This window comes from Chionomys nivalis, chromosome 7 (genome assembly GCF_950005125.1).
Source record: "Chionomys nivalis chromosome 7, mChiNiv1.1, whole genome shotgun sequence".
Lineage (NCBI taxonomy): Eukaryota > Metazoa > Chordata > Mammalia > Rodentia > Cricetidae > Chionomys > Chionomys nivalis.
This window is the reverse complement of record NC_080092.1, coordinates 18,985,683-19,007,134: the sequence shown is the minus strand read 5'-3', so window position 1 is coordinate 19,007,134 and position 21,452 is coordinate 18,985,683. Positions and strand designations below refer to the sequence as shown.

General features: G+C 48.2%; 1 protein-coding gene across 1 annotated transcript in view; it reads right to left on the bottom strand.

Annotated features, from left to right (window-relative positions):
* The window catches only part of Slit3 (slit guidance ligand 3), a 593,945-nt gene that overhangs the window by 31,649 nt on the left and 540,844 nt on the right, over nucleotides 1-21,452 (bottom strand). Inside the window, exons 24-28 of the mRNA XM_057774230.1 lie at nucleotides 15,333-15,404; nucleotides 13,326-13,489; nucleotides 11,513-11,637; nucleotides 5,912-6,009; nucleotides 606-745 (exon numbers count right to left, since the gene is read on the bottom strand). Coding sequence (XP_057630213.1) covers nucleotides 606-745; nucleotides 5,912-6,009; nucleotides 11,513-11,637; nucleotides 13,326-13,489; nucleotides 15,333-15,404 — 599 coding nt within the window. The remainder of the gene's footprint in view (nucleotides 1-605; nucleotides 746-5,911; nucleotides 6,010-11,512; nucleotides 11,638-13,325; nucleotides 13,490-15,332; nucleotides 15,405-21,452) is intronic.

The window sequence follows — 21,452 nt, the reverse complement described above, 5'->3', positions numbered from 1 at the left end:
GCAAAAGGAGTATTTAAATATCCTCATGAGGGCTTGTGGATGTAGGAAAAAGAGATGTTGGGTTTTGGTGGTGGGTGGGTGGGAAGACATTCCAGAGGAACCCTTCCCATGGGAGCCTTCTGTGTATCCGCCAGCCGGGTAAGTTCTCCGCTGTGATCTCATAACCCTCCTGCCCCTGACTTTTCCTCCCACGCAAGCTCATCTTTCTCGGCCTGACCTTAAGCCTCTTCTGAGAAGGAACTGGGTTTTGCTCAGTTTTGCATTCCCAGCTCCAAGAAGAGCACGTGGGGCACAGATTTCCAGAACTAAACAAAGCCCCAACTGTGACCACACCTCTCTGCCCAGCCTCAAACATGCGGGGTTCCCAAAGGAAGGGGTGGCCATAAGCGCTGCACAGGCAGGTGGGAGAGCGTCAGTATGTTCCAAAGTGGGAAGAGCAGCAGGGGGACAAACAACAGAGAGGGTACTCAGGGGGCCTCTGTCTCCCTCCTCCTTCCAGGATATCACTAAGAAAACCGTGTTCTCTTAGTGACATCCTCAGACCCACCCCACCCCACCCCACCACACAAACACACCTGCATGAGCGTGTCCCCCTCGACTGTTACCTGTGTAATTAGGTGGGCACACACATGCGTAGTTGTTGATCCCGTCCACACAGGTGGCATTGTTTTCACAGTCGTTGTCCTCACAGTCATCTGGGTTGATCTCACACCGTTGTCCCTCAAAGCCCAGCGGGCAGGAGCAGCTTTAGGGATGTGTGTGTAGAACGGAGGGGATTCCACGGCAGGGTCAGGGGGCAGGGCAGGTTTGAGAGGAAGGCAGGAAGGGCAGGGGACAGAAAACACAATCATCAGGTCTCTCTGCTGGCTGGAGGTCTCAGATAGCACAGTGGACCCTGAGGCCTTGGAGACCCGACTAGGAAGACACTTAGGAACCTGCCAGGTCCTTTTGTCTAGCTACTCATTTCCAGGCAGTGTTCTGGTCCCCTACCTTGCTTTATGCCAGCAAAGCCCCTCCACCTCGCCACAGCTGGAAGTGGTTTCCTGGAGATGGCTTAAGTCCCTACAGTTGTATTTGAATCCTCCTTTCCTTTGGCTCCTCTGTGGAATAGACAGCGAGGGGAGGGGAAGCGCTCCCCATAATGTTTCATCCTAAGGCAAACTTTCCATATCGAGGGGTAGATTGGGCATCTTGGTCAAGGTCACGGCTCTGCAGCGAGGCCTGCAGGGTATGCATTCTGGCCTGGCACTTTCCAGATGTCTGACCTTGTGTATTGATAAGATCTAAGGTTGTTATACGTACAACCGAAACAAGTGGAAGGGGAGACAGCTACAGAGAAGGCACTCGGTATACTGAGCTCTAGACAAAACCCACCAGAACCATCTCCCCTACTGCCCTGTCTGCCCTGTCCCAACACCCCAGCCTCTGAGGAGCTGGAGTGGGAGGACTCCTCTCTTGCCAAGACCAAGGACCCTTTGTGAGCGCATCTCAAAGGACACCCATCGGCAGGTGCGCGTCTTTCATCCGCCTCTGCTGCAGAACATCTGTTTGAGATTTCCTCCCCACCCCATCCCTGCCAAACCCTGCTCATAGGAGTGGGCATGCGAGGTTAGATGAGAACACATCAAGCTTGGGCAACAGCGAAGAAGCCACAGGTTAGGAAGTGTGGAGGGGAGGGAGGGAGCTAGTGTCTGATGAAGGGCTTCTGTGAAGTTCCCTCTTTGTAGGGTCCAAGTTCGGGTCAAGGAGCTGTGGTCATCCCCGGAAGTGGCTCAGGCTTTAGACCTGAAGTCCAGGCCTCTATTCCGAGACTGCTCTGACTTTGGATATAGATGAAATAAGTAAACTAAACTAAGAGAAAAAGAATTTCATGGCCCCAGAATCCTACTTTATCCATTTCCTTACAACCTGAAAACAGGATCACCTTTTCTGCAAAAGCCCAAGGACGTTTGAGGGTTGAGCTAATGAATAACAGAGCAAAATGATCCTTATTCCCCTTTCCTGTTATAGACCCAGGGTATCATGAAAAGGGCCAGTTCTTTACAGTCACACAGGGGCAGGTACTCCACGATCCTAAACAAGCAGTAACTGTTATTCGTAGATGTTGCTAATGGTCGGAGAGAGGGTGCGGGCACGTCAAAGTCTCTCCTGTCCTTATCAGGTACCTTGAAGGGCTTCTTCAAGCTGAAGCTTTTTACATGGCGGATTGTGACCCCATATGGGCTCCTATAACTGAACGTAGGGATTGTGAAAATTCTGGCAACAGCGAAAGGTTTCTGAACGAACGCCGTCCAAAATTTAATTAAAAATCAAATGCATAATGAATCCCAGGTGTTTGTGGCAGCGCTGGCTGGTGCCGCCTCACGTGACGTCTCTGCAGCTTTGCTTCTGAGCATCCGCGTGCACTCTGCCCCACGCATGCTGTCACACCACAGTGCTGCAAACACCTCTGCTCAGACTGGAGACTCCTGTGTGCTAGGAACCGCAGTGTTTTAACTGCACACTTGCAGTCTGAGTGCAGAAAATGTGGCTATTAATGCAATTTTAAAACTGAAATAGTAAGGATTTTAAAAATATTTCCCTATCACCACCCCTCATCAATTTGGCGTATCTCTGGATTGGATTGGATTAGAATGTCAAAGCCCATGGCTCAGGAGGGTCACAGACTTAAGGTGGGAACCTTTTCACTAAGTGGACATGTCTTCAAATGCCTCCAGATACTGATGTCTAGACCCCTAGATTAGAACGACTAGCAAACTTGGGTGGTCAAAGTGCAGAGGTTAAGGGATAGTTGAGTATTCAGCCCCAAATGGGACACTGACATCAACTGTCCCTGAGGCTCATCAGGGAACATCAAGGAAGGGGAGGCGGAAAGAATAGAAGAGCTGGAGGAAGGCAGGAAGTGCTCAGAAACTGTCCTTCCGGGATGACAGGGCTGTAGCGCTCGCGAACTCACAGCGGTTCCGCAGTTACCCACACATGATCTGTACAAGAGCAGGCCGGTCATCGTCCCAGCACGGGTGGGAGAGGATCCATGCCTACCTGAGGAACTATGGGCGACTACTGGCTGCGGGGAGGAGGGTCATTTTTTTCGGGGGTATGGCTGTTGGGAGGCTGCCAGGGCCCTGGTGGATGGCCCCACACCCATGCACAGGCAGGTGGTACTAATTGGGCCAAACGGGACTTGAAGGTAGGAAGGCAGAGGTATTAGTGGAGATCTGGGCAGAGCGGGAGGGGGGTTATTTGGGTTGGCTGTGATCGAGAGACATTGTACACATGTACGAAACTGTCAAGGAAAGAATAATACTCTAAAAATGCCACTGGAGTTGCTGCCGAGCGTCATAAAAAGTTGTTAAATGGATTTTGGCTTGGGTTGAGTATAGAATTTCCAACAATTTCTGAAATAGCCCTAACTATACTTCTACAATTTTGTACTATGTCTTTATGCAAAGTGCCATTCTAAGAATTGGTGATTTTAAAATAAAAGTATCTATCTATTCTAAAAGAACATTGAAGGTGCTCTATGTCCTACAATCTCAAATGTTTAGCCAACATTTAATCTTATTAGTATACAAATTTGTCCTTGCCTTTAATAAATAGTAAATATATTTTAATAGATAATTAATAATATAATTATTAATAATATATAATATACGCACCAAGGAATTGTTTAAAAATAATTTTATATTTTTATATCCTGGGTATAAAAGTATATAACTTTTTCATATACTTTACATTAAAAATATTTTTTGTGTATGGCTGTTTTACTTGTATGTATGTTTGTGCACCATGTGCATGCAGTACCCATAGACACCTGAAGAGGGCACCAGACCACTGGAACTGGAGTTGAGAGCTACCATAAGAGTGCTGGGGATCAAACCTAGGTCCTCTATAAGAGTAGCCAGTAGCATAATCACTGAGCCATTCGTCTAGCCCTGATTGTTCATATACTTTTATAGCTAGGGTTGAATAAAAATATTCAGGGCCAAAACGGGTCATGAGTGAAAATAATTTGAGAGGCTCTGGCCAGGGCAATTCTAGGAGCTAGCTAACAGGGAGACTTTGTTCAGATTTTGAGGTCTCATCTTCCTTTTGGTTCTTCTGTATTGTTAGCCCTATGGCTGGCTATCTATCTATCTATCTATCTATCTATCTATCTATCTATCTATCTATCTATCATCTGTCTATCATCTGTCTATCTATCAATAAATCTATCTATCTATCTATCTATCTATCTATCTATCTATCTATCATCTATCTATCATCTGTCCATCCATCTATTTACTGACCTGTTTGTTTTACGATTTTTGCAGAAGTGCTCTGCAGTTGAGCTATAACATCAGCCGGCCCTGACCTCTGCTCATTTGGCGAGCAGGCAATACAGCAAGGCACAGTAGCACCTGAGTGGAGAGGGCAGGCGATGCTTCTGGAATTCTGACACTCTGGAGGTGTTTAGAGGACTGTGGTCCTCTAAAAGTGGTAGGATGAAGTACTGACCCTCTGGACCCCAGATGTGACCTTTGTTGGAAATGAGGCTGATACAGCTATGATGGTGAGTTAAAGTCAAAGGAGTCCCTAATCCTTGTGAGAGGACAGCAATGGGGAGGACAGGCATAGCCCTGGTACCTTGTCACGATGCAGAAGGCAGCTAGAATGGTACAGCTCTAAGCCAAGGACTGCCCAAGATTTTCCAGTAAAACAGAATCTAGGATGCCCGCCTGCTCCCACTGGTTTTAGGAAGAGCTGCGTCTTGTACACACTCAAGTCCTCCAAAACCTTCGGCCCCAGTCCCCAAGTCCCGTAGATCTGGACATTATAGTCTTTCATAGTTAAGTTTCCGGTTTATATGAAAATTGTCCAAGACCGAGGGCGAAGCAGGACCTTGATGAACAATCACCCTCAGGGAACCTGCCCCCAACACAGGACCCTGTCCCAGGCCCGAGGAGGGCAGAACCCACTTTCAGCCTTGGACATACACTTCCTGACTGAGGCCACCATGGTCATCTCTTTTCTTGGTAAACAGGAAGTGGGTGGTTAGGCTGACTCCAGGCAGGAGCAGGAAGAGCGCTCGAGTCCCACTTCTCAGGAGTCATGGTTAGGTGGGGCTGGCTTGGCAGGCAAATGCACGGGCCAGCTGGGTTCTCTGGAGATTTCCTCCCCAGACCACACAGCAGCCTCCGCTGGAGGGCTTTTGATAGTTAATTATGCGCAATTTGAGGTCTGACCAGAGCGTGCCTGGTACCGGGGTCTCATCTTTATTGTGAAGGGGCTGCTGCCCAACCCGCTGTGCTGGGGGAGCCCCTTCCCAGGGCTCTGTTTCTGCTGGGGTGACTGCTGGAGAAACTGCAGCACCTGGGAGCCCGTGGGGGACGGGTGGGCCAGAGGCACCGTCCCATTCCTAGGAGTTACCACCTAGCAAGAAAGGCCTAGAAGCATGATTCGAAGACCAGGACATGTGACATTAGCCTTTGTGCCTCAGTCTCCTTCCTGCTCAATGCAGACCTAACTCCCCCTTCCCCTAACAGAGGTGTGAGAAGGTTTAGGAGAGACAGTGGAAGTGCACTTGTCACCTGGCACACAGAAGGTGACAGCGGTGGTCCCTGTTATTTGTGACACAGAAAGTGGCGGCAGGACCACCGGGTAGGTGGGTTTCTTGGCCAGGGTCCCATCCTATGACTTTAGCAGCATCTGCAGCCTCCCTTGGAGACCTCCAGACTCAGAGAGTGGAGGTGGCACTTAGATTCGAATCCCTGCACCCGTACTCTGCATCTCTGGGGAGAGTTTATCCTTTGATGCCCCAGTTTCTTCCTGTATAGAGCAGGGATAATGCTCCCCCCACTGACATCTTTCCCGAACAGGAGTCTGACCCGGAAGCTCTCTGAGAAGACAGAAGGTCAGGGCTGAGTATTACCTGAACCCATCTTTGTGGCTCTCACTCAGGTGGCAGGTACCTCCGTGCTGACAAGGGTTCTGGATGCAAGTGTTGATAGGCACGGTGCAGTCCTTGCCCTGAGGAACAGATGGGGGGGGGGAGCATCTGGTGAGTGTGGCTTCTGACGGCTGCTATGACCCAGGAGACCCCAGGGACTTCCCAGCAGCCTCTGGGATGAAACCAAGATGGAAGTGAGGAGGTCAGTACAAGACAAAGGGAGTCACTGCCTCCGGTGGCTGTTCATCAGAAAGGGAGGGATGTTGAGAGTGCAGAGTTCAGGCTCAGCAGGACCAATGCCCAGAGCTCACAGGCTTCTCTGTCCTAAACTGTGGAGCATGAGTAGGGGTTGAGGATCCAGGTGAGTTTGGTTTGCAGCTCCACCTCTGACTGATGGTGGGCCCAAGCCCTTTAACCTGTGACAGGGTAGTTATGAGAATGACACGGGGAGATTTCCACTGTGTATCATGTAACATCCTTGGCACACAGTAGGCGTTCTGTAAAAGCTAACGGGTGGTATTGCTATTTGTTTCACTGTGGTTTAAATACAATCCGTAACCTGAGCAGGGGGCCTATGGTACAACCTATAGAACCATGGTCTGTGGAGTGACATCCCGCCCCAGGTCCTCCTTGATTGGCTGGTCTCCAGTAGAGCTTAGATGCTTGCATTTGCTCCCAAGTCTAAGGCCAGGCTAGGCCAGGCTGAGAATTACAATGCCTTGGCGTGAGGTAGAGTTCCTCTGGACCAGGTTCCTCTTCAGGGTAGGTATGACTTGAGAAGGAGCCAGTATCTGGCAGGTGGGGATGATCATGCCAGGTAAAAGCAAAAATGAGAACAAAGGCTCCGAACAGGTGATTCCAAGGCACAGACCTAACATCCCAGGGGTCCTCTTGGCCCCATGGTTCCCGCTTCTCTCTTGGGACTAGGAGCCTATACTTCAGACATGAATCTTGTACTTTCTTGAGATCCCCAAGTTGTCCTTTGCAGGACCTCGTAGTACCAGGCCTGGGGAGGTGTTTACTGCACATATTTCTGAGCCGTGGGTTCAGGGACTTGGGTGCACGCCAGGCCAGGGTGATCATGGGAGCTCTCCCACTGCCACCACCACCTGCTCACCATCTGCCTGAGAAGAGCCTGACCCGTCTTCTGTTGCTGCCAGTGCCTGTGATGGCATGGGACTGGGGCTTCCTGGCTGTGTGGTTACTGCCAACCGAGCTGAGGCATTGGGCCAGGATAGCCTCCACTGGGGTCCAGATGCATCCTCCCACTCTCCTGCACGCTGGAGCCCCGGGCCCCTCTCCAGTAGCTGGAAGGCTTTGTCCTTGTCTGTCTAGTTCTTTATGTGAGTCCATGCCCCACACAGAGGTTTCTCAGAGGGGGAGTGAGAGGTAAAGTGCTCTTTATGGAGCTATCTGGCTTTACCCCTAAGCCGCAGTGACTCAGGGCCCCCATCTGAAAGTCAGCGTCTGGAATAGAAAGTGCCATAGGAATTCTCACTCACGTTATTGAGCACATTTTCCATTCCTGGCCTCATGCTAAGTGTTTTATAGCCACGATCGCATATAATGTCCCCAAGAAGCCTATGAGATCGGTACAATTGTCATTACATTCCCTTTTACAGATAGGGAAGGCAGACTTGGAAGAGAAGGCAATAGGTTTGAGACTACGCAGCAGTTAGCGAAACAGGCGGCCAACAGATGAACTCAGACAGCCGAGTCCGAATTCAGCACCAGGCCCCTCTATGCCGGACCATTTATTCTCTTCCTCTGAAAACCTGGGCTCTGGAGTGCTGTGGATTGGAGCCAAGTCTAGGCAGCCTGCTAGATGGCTGAAGGAAATGATTAATTTTCTTTGATCTTGTTTTTATGTTCCATGAAATGGGAGTGAGGTGGATGGAGTATGCCTAATCTAGAAATTCAAAGTACATTGAAAATATCAAACATGAGGGCTGACAGGTCATCAGAGGTGGGAAATTCTACCTTTGACCTCAGGAGATGGGTCATGGTCAAAATGCAGGAATAGTAAAAATCCCTACAAGTACAGGTTATGTGTATATACGAAACAGGCTAATTTCATTCTTAGTCTTGGTTCTATCTTCCAGATATCTTCGCGCGTGTGTTTGCACATGCACCCGCGTGCCCATGCACACGCGTGTGTGGAAGTGTGCACACAGTATGGGCTACCATGCATGTGAGGCCAGTGGATAACTTTGTGGAGCTGGTAGCTGGTTCTTTCCTTCCACTTTACACAGGCTCTGGAAATCCAACTCAAGTCTCTAAGCTTGTGCGGGAAGGTACCTTTCTCGCTGAGCTGACGCCATGGCCTGTCTCTTACTGGGACCCGAGTCTTGACAGCTTGTCCAGGCTGGCTGGTAGGCAAGCCCTCTAACTATGCCTGTCCCTGACCTCCAGTTCTGAGATGACTCTTCTAGCATGATAATGTCCAGCTTTTTACATGTGCTCTGAGACTCATACACGGATCCACAGTACCAATCAGTATGCATATTTAAGTATTATAAAATCCAGAAACACCTGAAATCTGAGATGCTTCTGGTCTCAAGCATTTCATAGTAGGTAGCGGCTCTCAACCTGCGGGTCACCCATCGGAAATATCAGATATTTGCATTACGATACACGACAGCAACATTACAGTTAGGATGTGACAACAAAAATAATTTTATGGTTGGGGTTCATAAAGGGTCACGGCATTAGGAAGGGTGAGGATCCCTGATTTAAGGGATGCTCAGTTTCTACCTGGACTGCGGGGAATCACAATACCTGCAAGGGATCTCCTGGGTGACGGTGACGTAGCCCTGTAAATAACAGCAGTGATGACGATGCCTCGGCTCTGAGGCAGGGCTGAGTATGCTCAAAAGTTCAGGGGTGCTTGCATGGGTGGTAGTGGTATTGGAGAAAGAAGTATGAAGGGCAGGATAAGAGAACCTTAAAAAGGGTACAACGGGCACCCCCTCCCAGCCCTGTCCGTAATCTGACCTGATACTCTAGTGATCTTGCAAGTACTGCTTAGCCCAGGCAGACCCCGCCCCCTGAAGGGTGATGAGGTATCCTAATACCACTGGCAGAATCCCCTCTAAAGTGTGGTGAGGTGTGCAGGATCTCTTTTAGACTGTTAGGCAGAGCACAGAAATCTAGGAGGCATCTCCTGGTGCTTGAAAACACAGTAATTAGGGCTAGAGACGGAGATTTCTGTCGCTTATGTGTCCTTGAAAATAATCACCATTTCGAACGTCTACGGAATTAGCCAAATTCAATTCTCTTCCAATGCGGCTTGCTCAGATCTCTGGGACTCGGGATGTTCCTCAATTGTGTTCCTTCTGTCCTCTGTTCCGCCTCATCTCCCCTCTCTGACAGGACTAAGGCTACTGGCTTTCTTTAAGAATCTAGGAACAGCTCCCTCATTTTAACCTGTGGTGAGAGAGGGCTGGGGAACTGCTCAGGGACCTTGCTACTCAAAGTGTGGTCCTTGGACTGGTCAGCCCCGGGGAGCTTGTTAAATATACACCACATCAGGCCTGACCCCAGCCCTGGTGAATCAGAACCTAGATTTTAATAAGATTCTTGGGCACACAAAGGCTTGGGAAGGACCGCTCTGAGGCACCAAACCTATGTGCATGAAGCTAAGTGGTTGGGAAAAAAAAAATCAGTATTTTATTTCCCCAGATCCTGGAATAGTGGCAAAACTATTAGGTTGTGTGGAATGTCTCTGAACCTGGCACCAACGTAGGCAAAGCGCACTCAGGATGTGTTTTTAACCTCGCTTCAGCTTTGCTGGAGACGGTGACGGTTCCCACTCTCAGGCGGGAGGGCGATGTAAGAGGACAGCCAGTTACTAGGGAAGACTAGCATCCGGGCTTTGCAGGTAGTGGAGCCTGGGTGAGTTCTTTGTATTTATAAATCTTGGCTCATCTCTCAAATGAGGATAAGAACTGATATCTCTAAGATGTGAGATAATGTGTTCCAACGGCTTCACCAAGGCCTGGTCTTACAGGGGACTAAGGGCAATGGCGATGCATCCTTAGTTTCCCAAGGCAATGTAGCAACGTGTGTGAAAAGTCCTTAACACTTTGTTGTGGACTGAAACGCAAATGGAAGCAGCAGCGGCCATAGGCTACTGATGGCCGATCTCCCACGTCAGTATGAGGGTGGCCGGTACGCAAAAGGGAAGGTGGCAATGTGATAACTTACCAAGTACTTCTCATACCCCAGGTCCTTTCCTAGGTGTGCTCTACACATGACTGTGTATCTGTTTCTCACAACCCGTGGGATGCGTTCAAGTGTCCAGAGACGGCTGAAGTGAAGTCACTGGTCACTGATAGACAGCCAGCACACGGCAAAGATACACTCCTCGCACGCTTCTCTGTGATTCCGGATCCTGAGACCCTTCCCCCTACACTGAACACACATGCAGAGGTCTCAGCAGACCCATGCCTGAGTGATGCTGTTCTCAATCTCCGTTCTGGGGACTCTGTGTTAAATTTAAGGATTCAGGAACAGCTTTAAAACAAACCCCTGCGTTTTCTTGTTCCAGGCCCATAGGTGGCACTCTGACACTGTCTGCTAGCAGCCCGGGTGGCGCTGAGAAAGCCATCAGGTTCCCCAGAAATTGCCTTTCAAGCCTGTTACTGTACATACACGGTTGGTTCCTCGAGGATGCGGACACCGTGTTTCTGTCATTCAGCCTGTGCAGAGGATGCACAAGACGGGCTGTGGGCTGTCCTGGGCTCGTGGTTTGCCCAGTCCATCCAGATGGTACTTGGAAAGTTGGGATCTGAAGTGTCCCATGGAAGAACACCAGCCACAGCTTTGTTGATCCCAGCAAGGTACTGAAAGGGGTGTGGCTACTCAGGAACCTCTTCAGGTGAAAGGACTTTGTCTTTTTGGGACCATAGAGCCTTGAATTTTAATCCCAAGCCTACCGAAGCCTGGTTTTTATATCTATATAGGGCTTTCTGCATAGGTTTGCTGGGAGAAAGGGTGAGCCAAATGCCAAGCAGAGTGCATGGCACATACTCCGTACATATTAGCAGGGAGATGGTGTAACTTGTTCTGGGTTGTGCTGGGTAAGAAGAATGGGGGAGAGGATTGTTTTGGAAGCAGCCTGGATTTCTGGTAGGATGGAAGGGAGATCAGCGAATCTCAATTCTTTCGTTAGGCTTGTCAACTGTGAAGGTGGGCTTGCTTGGAAGCCCCCAGGCCATTGAGTCCTCGAGTCCCTCATCCCCTTAATCCCTGGAATGGCAGTCGGGATGCTGGGTTTAATGGATGCCTTTGCTAAAGGACCCTTTACCTCTCTGGGTTGCAGTCTCCCTGTGACTCACGAAGAAAATGCAGAGGTAGCCTTTCCTTCTCATCTCAAAGCATCCCTGTAAATACTCCACGGGTCCATCAGAGAGGGGCCTTAGCCTTAGCCCATATGCAGGAGAACAGTGACATTGTGGGCCACATGTGTCATAGAGTTACCCAGGCTACTCTGAGTAGCATCAGCTGCATGGGGTCTCCCCTGCAGCCGGAACAAAGGAAGAGCCTGGGCACGAGTGGCGTGGGCAGAGCCTCCCGCCTTACCTTGTAGCTGTAGGGGCAGGTGCAGCGGTACTGCTCCACGGGATCCTGACTGCACGTGCCGTTGTTCTTGCACGGGCTGGAGAGGCAGGCGTTGCACTTGGCCACGATGTTAATGTCCACTGGCCCTGGGTAGCAAAACCAGAGTGTGGATGGCAGCTCCCTTAGAAGGCTAACTCACCCTCCTTCCCCTCTGCTCGGGCTCCCTCCCATCTCTAGGCCCAGAGGGCAGCTGGCTCTCTTGAGGCTGTACATCCATTCTGGCGAGCGTCCCATTAATTCAGCCACTGTCCAGTGAGTAAGAATCACAGTGGGACATCATACAGAGGCACTTCTGCCGTCGAATCAATTACTGTAATTAGCCTGATCCGATTTGGGTGCTAATCTGCAAATAGTGCACCATAATTAGAACCCTCCTGCGTGTCTTCTATTCCAGGAAGTTCTGGGCACAGGCTCTGTTTTGACCTCCTCCTTCTTTTTTTTTTTTTTTTTTTTTTTGCCCTGGCCAACCCCTTTCTCATAGAATAGCCAAGGAGGGATGCCAAGGCCAAAGGCACACACAGAGAGTCCTTCCTGCGATACCTTAGGGATAATGATGCTACACAGAAAGATGTGGACAGGGACACTGCCTTTTTCACCTACGGAAGTTGCAACCATCTCGTGTGTGTGTGTGTGTGTGTGTGTGTGTGTTTAAGGGCTGAAAGGAGGTCATGGTCCCCACATAGAGTTTTGCAAAAAGGGGCTATGTCTACTGCTACAAACACCTTTGAACATGAGCCAGGGATACAGACGTCCTATTTAATGCCAGAACTTTAACTGACCTGGAGCTAATAGTCCTCAACCTGGACATGGGTTGAGATTCACTCTGGTGAGTGATCATAAGGGTCCCAGGGAGTTCTGAGACCGATAGGTATAACTTGGGCTTACATGAGAATGAGCAGAGTCATTTGCCCATGCTTGCCTCTTGACTAAAGGGGGGGGGGGGGTCCCGGCCCATGGAGATTTCTCTGGACACACAAGGACAAGTCAGAACCAGCCTACATACCATGCCCAGGCTGTAACTCACACCAGTTTAATCAAAACCGAGATTGTGGGACTGAAAACCAATGTTATTCTGCAAGCAGTGAGGATCCAACTCGACCTTACATATGCCAGTCACTGCCATCCAGATACAACCCCTACCCTTGGTTTTTAATGTTCTTCAGGGGACTCCTGTCTAGATCGAGTGGCAGTGTCCCAGGGCTATCTGAGTCCTTCTAGTATCAGATCAGATGTCTCAAAAGCAGGAAGCAGAAAGATAAAATTGCCTTTAAATCAGCGGAATGTTTTTCTGGTTTCAGCTGTTACGTACATGGGGCACAACAAAGTTTGAAAGGGAAAATACAAACTGAACATTAACATTCTAGAAGATGAGTGAAGAGAAATCAACAGACAAATGCTCAACACAAATGGATAATAAATTCCGAAACTAAACTCAGGATGCCTCAAAATTAAAGGCAGATAAAATAAAGGAGAGGCCCTGATATATATAACATAAGACAAAAGAATCTGGTTCTCTAGGTACACAGAGGGTGCTAACGAGCCCAACTTGATCATCACCTTTTCGGGAAAGCAATTCTGCAAACTGTTTGAGGATCACATATTTGAGTCTTTGAAACTTCTCTAAGGATATAATATGAAACAGAGAAATAATAGAACTATGTTACCTAGGTTCTGTGCCTGAGATAAGCTGTGGTCTTACAAGTCACATGTGCACAGATGTTGAAAACACAGCAGATCCCGTGAGGACAGTGAGTGGTGGGCCGGCAGCCCCTACCTTTGCACTGGAACCGGTGGGTGGGAGTGGTGAGCAGGAGTCTGTCCGCCATGGACTCGGGGCTACTGCATCTGGCAATGCCAGGCTCCTTGTATCCAGCCTTTACCCACTCTGACAACCAACGCAGACTGCAGTCACAGTGGAGGGGGTTGGTTCCCAGGGCCCTAGAAGGCAGAAGAGGAAGTTAGGCCCTGCCTGGCCTGGCCTCCCAAACTGTGGCTCCCTCAAAACTCAAGGTTTTGAAACTAAATCAGTGGAGTCTGGTGTGCAGACGAGAAGACACGACCACCAAGCAAAATCAAAGTTTCCAGAATCTATTTCCAATTCATTAGATGCTCCATCCCCACCTAGATGACACCCCTCTTTGAAGGCTTCGTTCTCATTTCTCTGGAAATTCTGTCCTTTGCTCTACTCCGATCCTGGCTCTCATTCTGGACCTCTGGCCCCCTTCTCAGGCAGCTCTCAAGCACAGGGTCTGTTAGAAGACGTGTCCTACAAAGAAGGTTCTGAGACCCAGGTTTAGGAAGCTGCTTCAATCTAGTGAGATTGAAGATATGGAAGAGAGAGCCACAGTTGAACCCAAACGTCTCCAAAGAGATTGGAAAGAATTTTAAAAAAATCCCATTTTTTAGCATTTCTATTTTTGATTTATAGAATGCATACATGTTACTACTGTAGCCTGTGCACACGACATGAACATAATTAAAATATTTACAGAGGAGGAATACAATCTTATACACCGACCAACAGAGATGGTACCCAGAAGACAACACTACCTGAGCGTGCTGTCAGGGGAGGGCTGACCTGGGGGTCAAGGAAACTGAACCCTACCCGGAAGTCTCACTGGCTTGATGGGCAACTTTCAGGTAGTCAGCTGCTATTTACTGTCTCGATTTCCTTGAGCAGAATAAGGATGGAATACAGAAGGCTTGAGAATACGCCCGTTGCAGTCAAGGCAAACCTGGAGTTGGACTGAGGTTCTGTTACTAGCTGGCTATGTAGCCTCAGAATGAATTTTTAAAATTTTCCCAAGTCTCAAGTTCATCACATAAAAGGCAATAAAGTAAAAAAAAAAGGGGGGGGGATAAAGTGACTTAATGTTCTAGGAAATACATTGTGCTAATCTACATGGGAAGTAGAAAAAGACAAGATGAGTCAATTGGGAGCGTGGGGATCATGGGAGAGGGCAGAAAGGGAGGGGGAGGAAGGGAAGAGAGCAGAGAAAAATATACAGCTCAATAAAAACAATAAAAATTTTAAACTTAAAAAAAAAGTACATTCGTCTGGGTGGTGGTGGCACATGCCTTTAATCCCCAGCATTCGGGAGGCAGAGGCAGGCGGATCTCTGTGAGTTGGAGGCCAGCCTGGTCTACAGAGCAATTTCCAGGACAGGCTCCAAAGCTACAGAGAAACCCTGTCTTGAACCTGCCTTCCCCCCAAATAAATACATAGGATAATTTATCGAATGTGTTTAGGGTACGGTAAGGGTTCAAACATCACATCGTTTGCCAGGATTGATGATACCTATGAAGGCTTCTGAAACCAGACATTGCGTACAGTTTGAATATAGTATCTCAAAATAAGCTCCTGTTGGCCTTCTGAATGTCAGGTTTCCTATTTGCAGGTCTAACCAATTATGGGGTCGAAAATAATTTCTAAAAGTTTCATCTATAATGAACACATATAAACCCAGACTTTGGTTGAGTCCTTATTCTATAATCAATATGGTATACTGATTATTTACAAAGTGTTTACATTGCAGTAGGTATTTTAAATAGTCCAGAGACTATGTCAAGTATTTAGGAGGCTGGGTGGCATGCTCCTATATGCCACTGTACGTAAGTGACTTGAGCATCTGTGGGATCTTGGGACTCCGCGAGCCATTCCCCCGTGCATGTGGAGGGACATCTGCCTAACACAAGGAAATAACACAATGTGATGACACTGGCTGTCACCATCATCATTTTCTGTTTTGAGCCAATATACACTAAGAAAGAGGTTACTTACAGGTGGGAGAGGGACGTCAGGTCATTGAAGGAGCCTTCAGGAACACTGGAAATGTCATTGCCATGGAGGGTTCTGAAGCAAAAGACACAGGTTAGCAAGTGACCCCACTGAACCCAACACACTCACCCAGTCCAGCCACACGTTTATGGTCCCCAGAGCCCCACAGCTAGTGATATTAGTTGTCATTGCCATTGCTGTGGGGCCATGGACATAGCTCTCTACAGTAGCAGCAGGAGGAGTGGAAGAGCTGAAGGCTTGGGGAGGAAGAGAATGTACTTTCAAACTCTATAAACCTGGGCAAGAATCAGAAACCAGAAACCAGTTCTTTTTGGTAGTAGAATATCGGTAGGACAAACTACTTCTCTGGCCTCAGATTTTACACCTGAAAAGCCGAGGGCCACATCTACCTAATGGAACCATTAGTCTCAGATACGACATTTTGTACTTGATTAACTGTGGCTAGTGCCATCTATTCCAGAGCCAGGCTGCTTGCTTTCAGACTCTGTCTCTGCCACTTACCAGCTGCATGGCCTTGGGCAAAATGGCTTATTTTCTCTCGAGTCTCAGTTTCTGATTGTCAAATGAGAATGGCCACAGTCATATTGCCACATGAAGCTCCAGTGCATATGTTAGACTATGTAGAAAGAATCTAGTATTTTCTAAGTGCTAACTAATGAATGACAGGGACAGTGGGAGCCAAGTATATGAGAGAGAGAAAACGATGGTGGGATGATGTGGGATTCCCCTCTGTATGCTGTGAATATGGTTTTTTTTTTTTTTTTTTTTGGATTTTCGAGACAGGGTTTCTCTGTGGTTTTGGAGCCTGTCCTGGAACTAGCTCTTGTAGACCAGGCTGGTCTCGAACTCACAGAGATCCGCCTGCCTCTGCCTCCCGAGTGCTGGGATTAAAGGCGTGCGCCACCACCACCCGGCAATATGTTTTATTACCATTGGTTATTAAAGGAGCTGTTTCGGCCAGTGGCTTAGTAAAGTAAAGAAAACCAGGTGGGAAATCCGAACAGAGATATAGAGAGAAAGTAGGTGGAGTCAGACAGACACCATGTAGTTGCCAAAGGAGACAGACACCCTGGAACCTTTACTGGTAAGCCACAGCCTTGAGGTGTTACAGAGATTAATAGAAATGGTTTAATTTAAGATGTAAGAGTTAGCTAGAACTATGCCTAAGCTATTAACCAAACAGTGCTACAATTAATATAGTTTCTGTGTTATTACTCAGGGCTGGGCAGCTGGGAAATGAACAAGTGGTCTCTGTCTACAGTGGAAGAATAAACCAAAATTAGACATGTATGAAAAGTCATAAGAAAACCTCATATTTACTACTTTAAAAAATAAAAAGAGTGGGGCTGGAGAGATGGCTCAGTGGTTAAGAGCATTGCCTGCTCTTCCAAAGGTCCTGAGTTCAATTCCCGGTAACCACATGGTGGCTCACAACCATCTGTAAAGAGGTCTGGTGCCCTCTTCTGGCCTTCAGGCATACACAGAATATTGTATACATAATAATAAATAAATATTTAAAAAAAATAAAAAGAGTTCGAATGGAGGTACCATGTGTGGGTGGATAATGGCGCTCCGGGAAGCCACAGATTGGTAAGTGAAAATCCCAGGGCTATGGTGGGCTGGCTGTCCCTAAGAACCCTAAAATAACACAGGTATCTGCAAGAATGCTCATTGCCCACTAGAATTAGGCGAGAAGACCTTATTGATAAAGACGCCACATACTCTGATCTCAGAGTATAGAGAGATTAAGTTGGAACTGAGCTGGAAGCTTGCTCCCCAGGGGCTTGCTCTCACAGAGTCAGACGGTACCGTGTAGGCTGCTGGGAGATAATTGTGGACCTTGTGTTCTATAGGGCCGACTGGCCAGGCGACAAGTGCTCAATGGCGCCATAGTAACAAGTCAGTTCTGGGCAGGGGGAGATAGGTAACTGACCACTCTCTGCTTAGAGAGGCTTGGTCCCCACTGGAGTTCAAGTCTGGTATCAGAAGAGGTCATGGGGGAAACCTACTATTTTTTTTTTCTTAAGTGGACATGATGTTCCCATTAAAGTGCCTTCCAGGTAACTATGCTTATAGTTTAGTTCAGTGCTGCTGTTAGATCTAGTCAGAGAAACTTCTTTTTATAGCGGCCAGTGGCAACGGCAGAGACATAACCACCAAAGTGCCGAGAGGAAGTGACTGTTGAGGGCTTAGTCATAAACGGATGTGGGTATGACCCCTTCTAAGGCTTAAGGAAAACTGTGAAAGAGGGGGCAGAAAATTCCTAAGAACTGGAGGGAGTTGGGGAGTGGTGGAAGACTGACTTCCAGACAAGATAGGGCTGACGCATTCTTGGCTTCAAAGCAGCCGTGATTACTTGTATAAGACCCGCATGAGCCTGACTGGGCCCATCACCACTCTGTCTAGATGGGTAGGAAGGGCCGTGGGGCTCACCCTCCTTGAGGATGTGTATGCAGTTAATGGCTGTGAGGAAGGAAGGGCTTATGAGACTCCACTCCTCCCTGGTTAGCTACAGGTTGCTAAGAGAGGGAGAAACATTTTCTATAGGAGTATAGTCACTGGGAGGGTACTCATGCTCCTGTGGAAAAACTCCTCAGCTTCAGTGGCTGGAGAGACAGCTCAGCGGTTAAGAGCACTGACTGCTCTTCCAGAGAAACCAGGTTTGATTCCCAACACCCACATGGTGGCTCCCAACTGTCCGTAACTCACACATGTGGTATCTAGACATATAGGTGAGCAAAACACCAATACACATGAAATGAGTGAATAAAAATTTAAAAGTATTTTAAAAACACCCTTATTAGGGTTTGGGGTTTAAGGTTCAGGGTTAGGGCTATGCTCTTGTCAGTAACTCCAAGGAAACTCACTGTATCACATAAACAACCAAAGTACTGCTAAATTAGAAGGGGTACAAGTTGACGAGGAAGAGGAAGGTGATTCATGAGAGTGGGAAGGAGACAAGAGAAGAAAATGAGGTTATGAATATGATTAAAACACGTTATATACATGCTTGAAAATGTCACAATGAAAACTATTATTATGTGTGATTAACATATGCTAATAAAGACGTAAAAATTTAGATTTCCATGTCTGAGGTACATCTTTGGGGTCTGGGTGGGACCCAAAATTCTGAAGGTTCCTATTGCACTGATGCTGTTGATCCTGGGACCACAGTTCACGGGGAAGGGCTAGGGGGTTTCTCCTAGTACTTAGGCAGGGCCTTAGTTTCCCTTCTGTAAAATACCCAGGGCCTTGCACGTGCTGAGTGGGCATATTTCCTCTAGACCAGGGGTTCTCAACCTGTGGGTTGTGATCTCCTTGACAAACTTCAATCTCCAAAAATATTTAGATTATGATTCAGAGCAGTAGCAAAACTACGGTTATGAAGTAGAAATGAAATAATTTGATGGCTGGGGGTCACCACCACATTAGGAACTGTAGTAAAGGGTCCCAGCATTAGGAAGGTTGAGGACCACCGTTCTAGAGGATGCTGAGGGCAATCTGCAGATGATGGCCATCCCTCGTTATACCCGGGCTGTCTGAACCTTGGGACCTCTGAATGCCCACGTGCTTATCACCTGAATAAAGATGGCAGGCCCTATTTGAGCTCTTGCCGGGTCTGGGCAATCAGTGTCACAAAGACCAGTATGAGGCTCCTTAGGAGACCTCAGTGAACTCACAGCCCTTTTTTTTTTTTTTTTTTTAAAGATAAGAGTTTCTCTCTGTAGCACTTGGCTATCCTGGGACTCGCTTTGTAGATCAGGCTGGCCTCAAACCCAGAGATCCGCCTGCCTCTGACTTGCAGTTTTATGTATTGTGCTTCGTCAAGCTGGCAGCAGCGACAGCATCATGGTCCTGTCTGACCTGTTCCCATCCCCTGCCCTGCTGCTCTTGCTCTCTTTGCCTCCTGAAGCAAGGAAGGGAATGTCCCTGGAGTTCCCATGTGGACTGTGGCCCCCATCCATCAAAGAGACCCACAGTCACCACTAAGCTTTTTAGTAACGTTTTGCCACTCAGGAAGATAGCACTCCCGTCTCAGAGGAGACGGAAAACCCAACATCACACCCAAAGTCTGATCTCTGGGTTCACTGTCTCTCCTGAACTCTGTTTGTTACCACCCCTCACCTCGAGGTTGCTTAGAGAACTCTACTGCCTACTCTGCCGCCCTGTCCATCCAAGAGGTGTAAGCTTCGGCCATCTTGCCTCCTGCATCTTTGCGTTTTGCGTAGCTCCTGCGTATGCACGCATGCCCACAGTTTTGAACGCCGTCTGTCCGTTATCCATTCATTCCAGCACAGGTGCACTCACACCTTTAGAGGGACAGTAGGAGCTAGCTCCCCTATAGGGGCAGTGAGAGACAACCCTGAGCCTCCCACTGAAACTTAGACATGAGGAGGAGGAGGAGGTTTCATTTTGCAGGCTGCTAAGCCACCAGAGCGAAACCTCCAGCCTGTCAGGATGCTACACAGGTCAGAATGAGGAGATGAATGTGCCCCACCTGTGATGGAAGCCCATGCATGAAAGAGGGCTGAGGGGCAAGACAGCTGCACTCATCTCTGGCATGCCTTCCCTAGTCCCAGAGCCACTGCCTACCCTGAACTGTTCAGTTGTTCAAAGGATATATCCTCCCCGCGCCTCCCCCCCCCCACTTAGGTAGTTTGAGCTGGTCTCCTCTCCATTGGTCAGGAAGGGCCAATTACAATATTATGTTTTTAATAAGCCAGCCAGCTGTGAGTGTTGGTGCAAAGCCCTTAAGGTCCCAGATGCTTATAGGACCCAGTACATGGTCACTTTGTTCTTGAATTTATTTTGAGGCCCCCTCAAGGCAACACTTATATAAATTAGAAGTCTGTGAGCCCCATGACGCCATTTCTGGACTGGAGCCAAGACATAGTGAACTTTGGTAGTATGGTCCAAGTCCTCGATCCTACTTCACCTTTTTTTAAAAAAATTAAAAAAAGTTTCATGCAATATATTTTGATGAGGTTTTCTCTCAACTCATCCCAGATCCTCCCACCAAGTCCAAATCACAACCCTTTAGTTCTGATGAGAAACTTCTCTGGGTAAGGATGAAAACACACCAATTTTCAATCAGCAATGCCCAAATCTTTGAGGACGAGCTGCAGGAGACTAAAGGCAGGTATCAGCTAGGCGGGGAGGGAGGTCTGAAGACCTTGTGTTAGGAGCCCAGAGACAAAGAGTTCAGCTTTGGTTCTGTCTATAGGAATGGTGATTTGGCTATACTCTTTTGTATCTAAAAAGATTTTGAAATCTGCTTTGTGACCACACCTGCAAGTTCCTGTGAGCCCTCCACATTGTCTTTTCAAAGAAACTATTTCTTGTGTGTGTGTGTGTGTGTGTGCACGTGCGCGCATGTAAACATGCATGCATGCGCTCACAGAGACCAGGAGAGGGGTTTGGAGCTCTGGAGCTGCAGTTGCAGGCTGCTGTGAGTCACCTGATGTGGGTGCTGGAAATGGAGCTCCAGTCCTCTGGGAGAGCAGCAGGCGCTCTTACCTACAGAGCCAACACTCCAGCCTCCATACCTGTCCCTGATCTCAAGGTCTCTGTATAGGGTAGCCATATTACTACCTTCTAGAATGTTCTTCACTCCTTTTTCTACTTAGGTGGGTGTCACTGGCTGCGTCTCAGCTTCGGAAGCTGAAGGGACTGACTTGGAAAGAAAGCAGTCTTGGGTTCGAATCCCAACTGTATTATCTTAGGCTAGTTACTTATTCTGGCTCAGTCTCAGTTTACTCATACGTGAGATGGAGCTAACAGAAGCATGGGGAACATGATTATGTCACAGAAGCCCTTATCCCTGGGCAGTGCAGAGGGAAGGCTTAACAGACACTGATGAAGACACTCCAGAAAGGGTTGTTCCTTCAGATGGCTTTAAGATGGGCAGGATGCAGTGTTGCCGTCACTGTGGCCTGTGGCTCTCCTCTCAGCTGTCACCCTCGGTTGCAAATGTCACCCTCAGCTTGACAGTTCCCCCTCTTAGAGGACAGCCATGGCGTCTCCCTTACTGTCCGTGCCCACTTCCCAGGCCAGCATGGCAGCTTGTCCACTGAAGGCATTAGGAAAGGGAATGACCAAGAG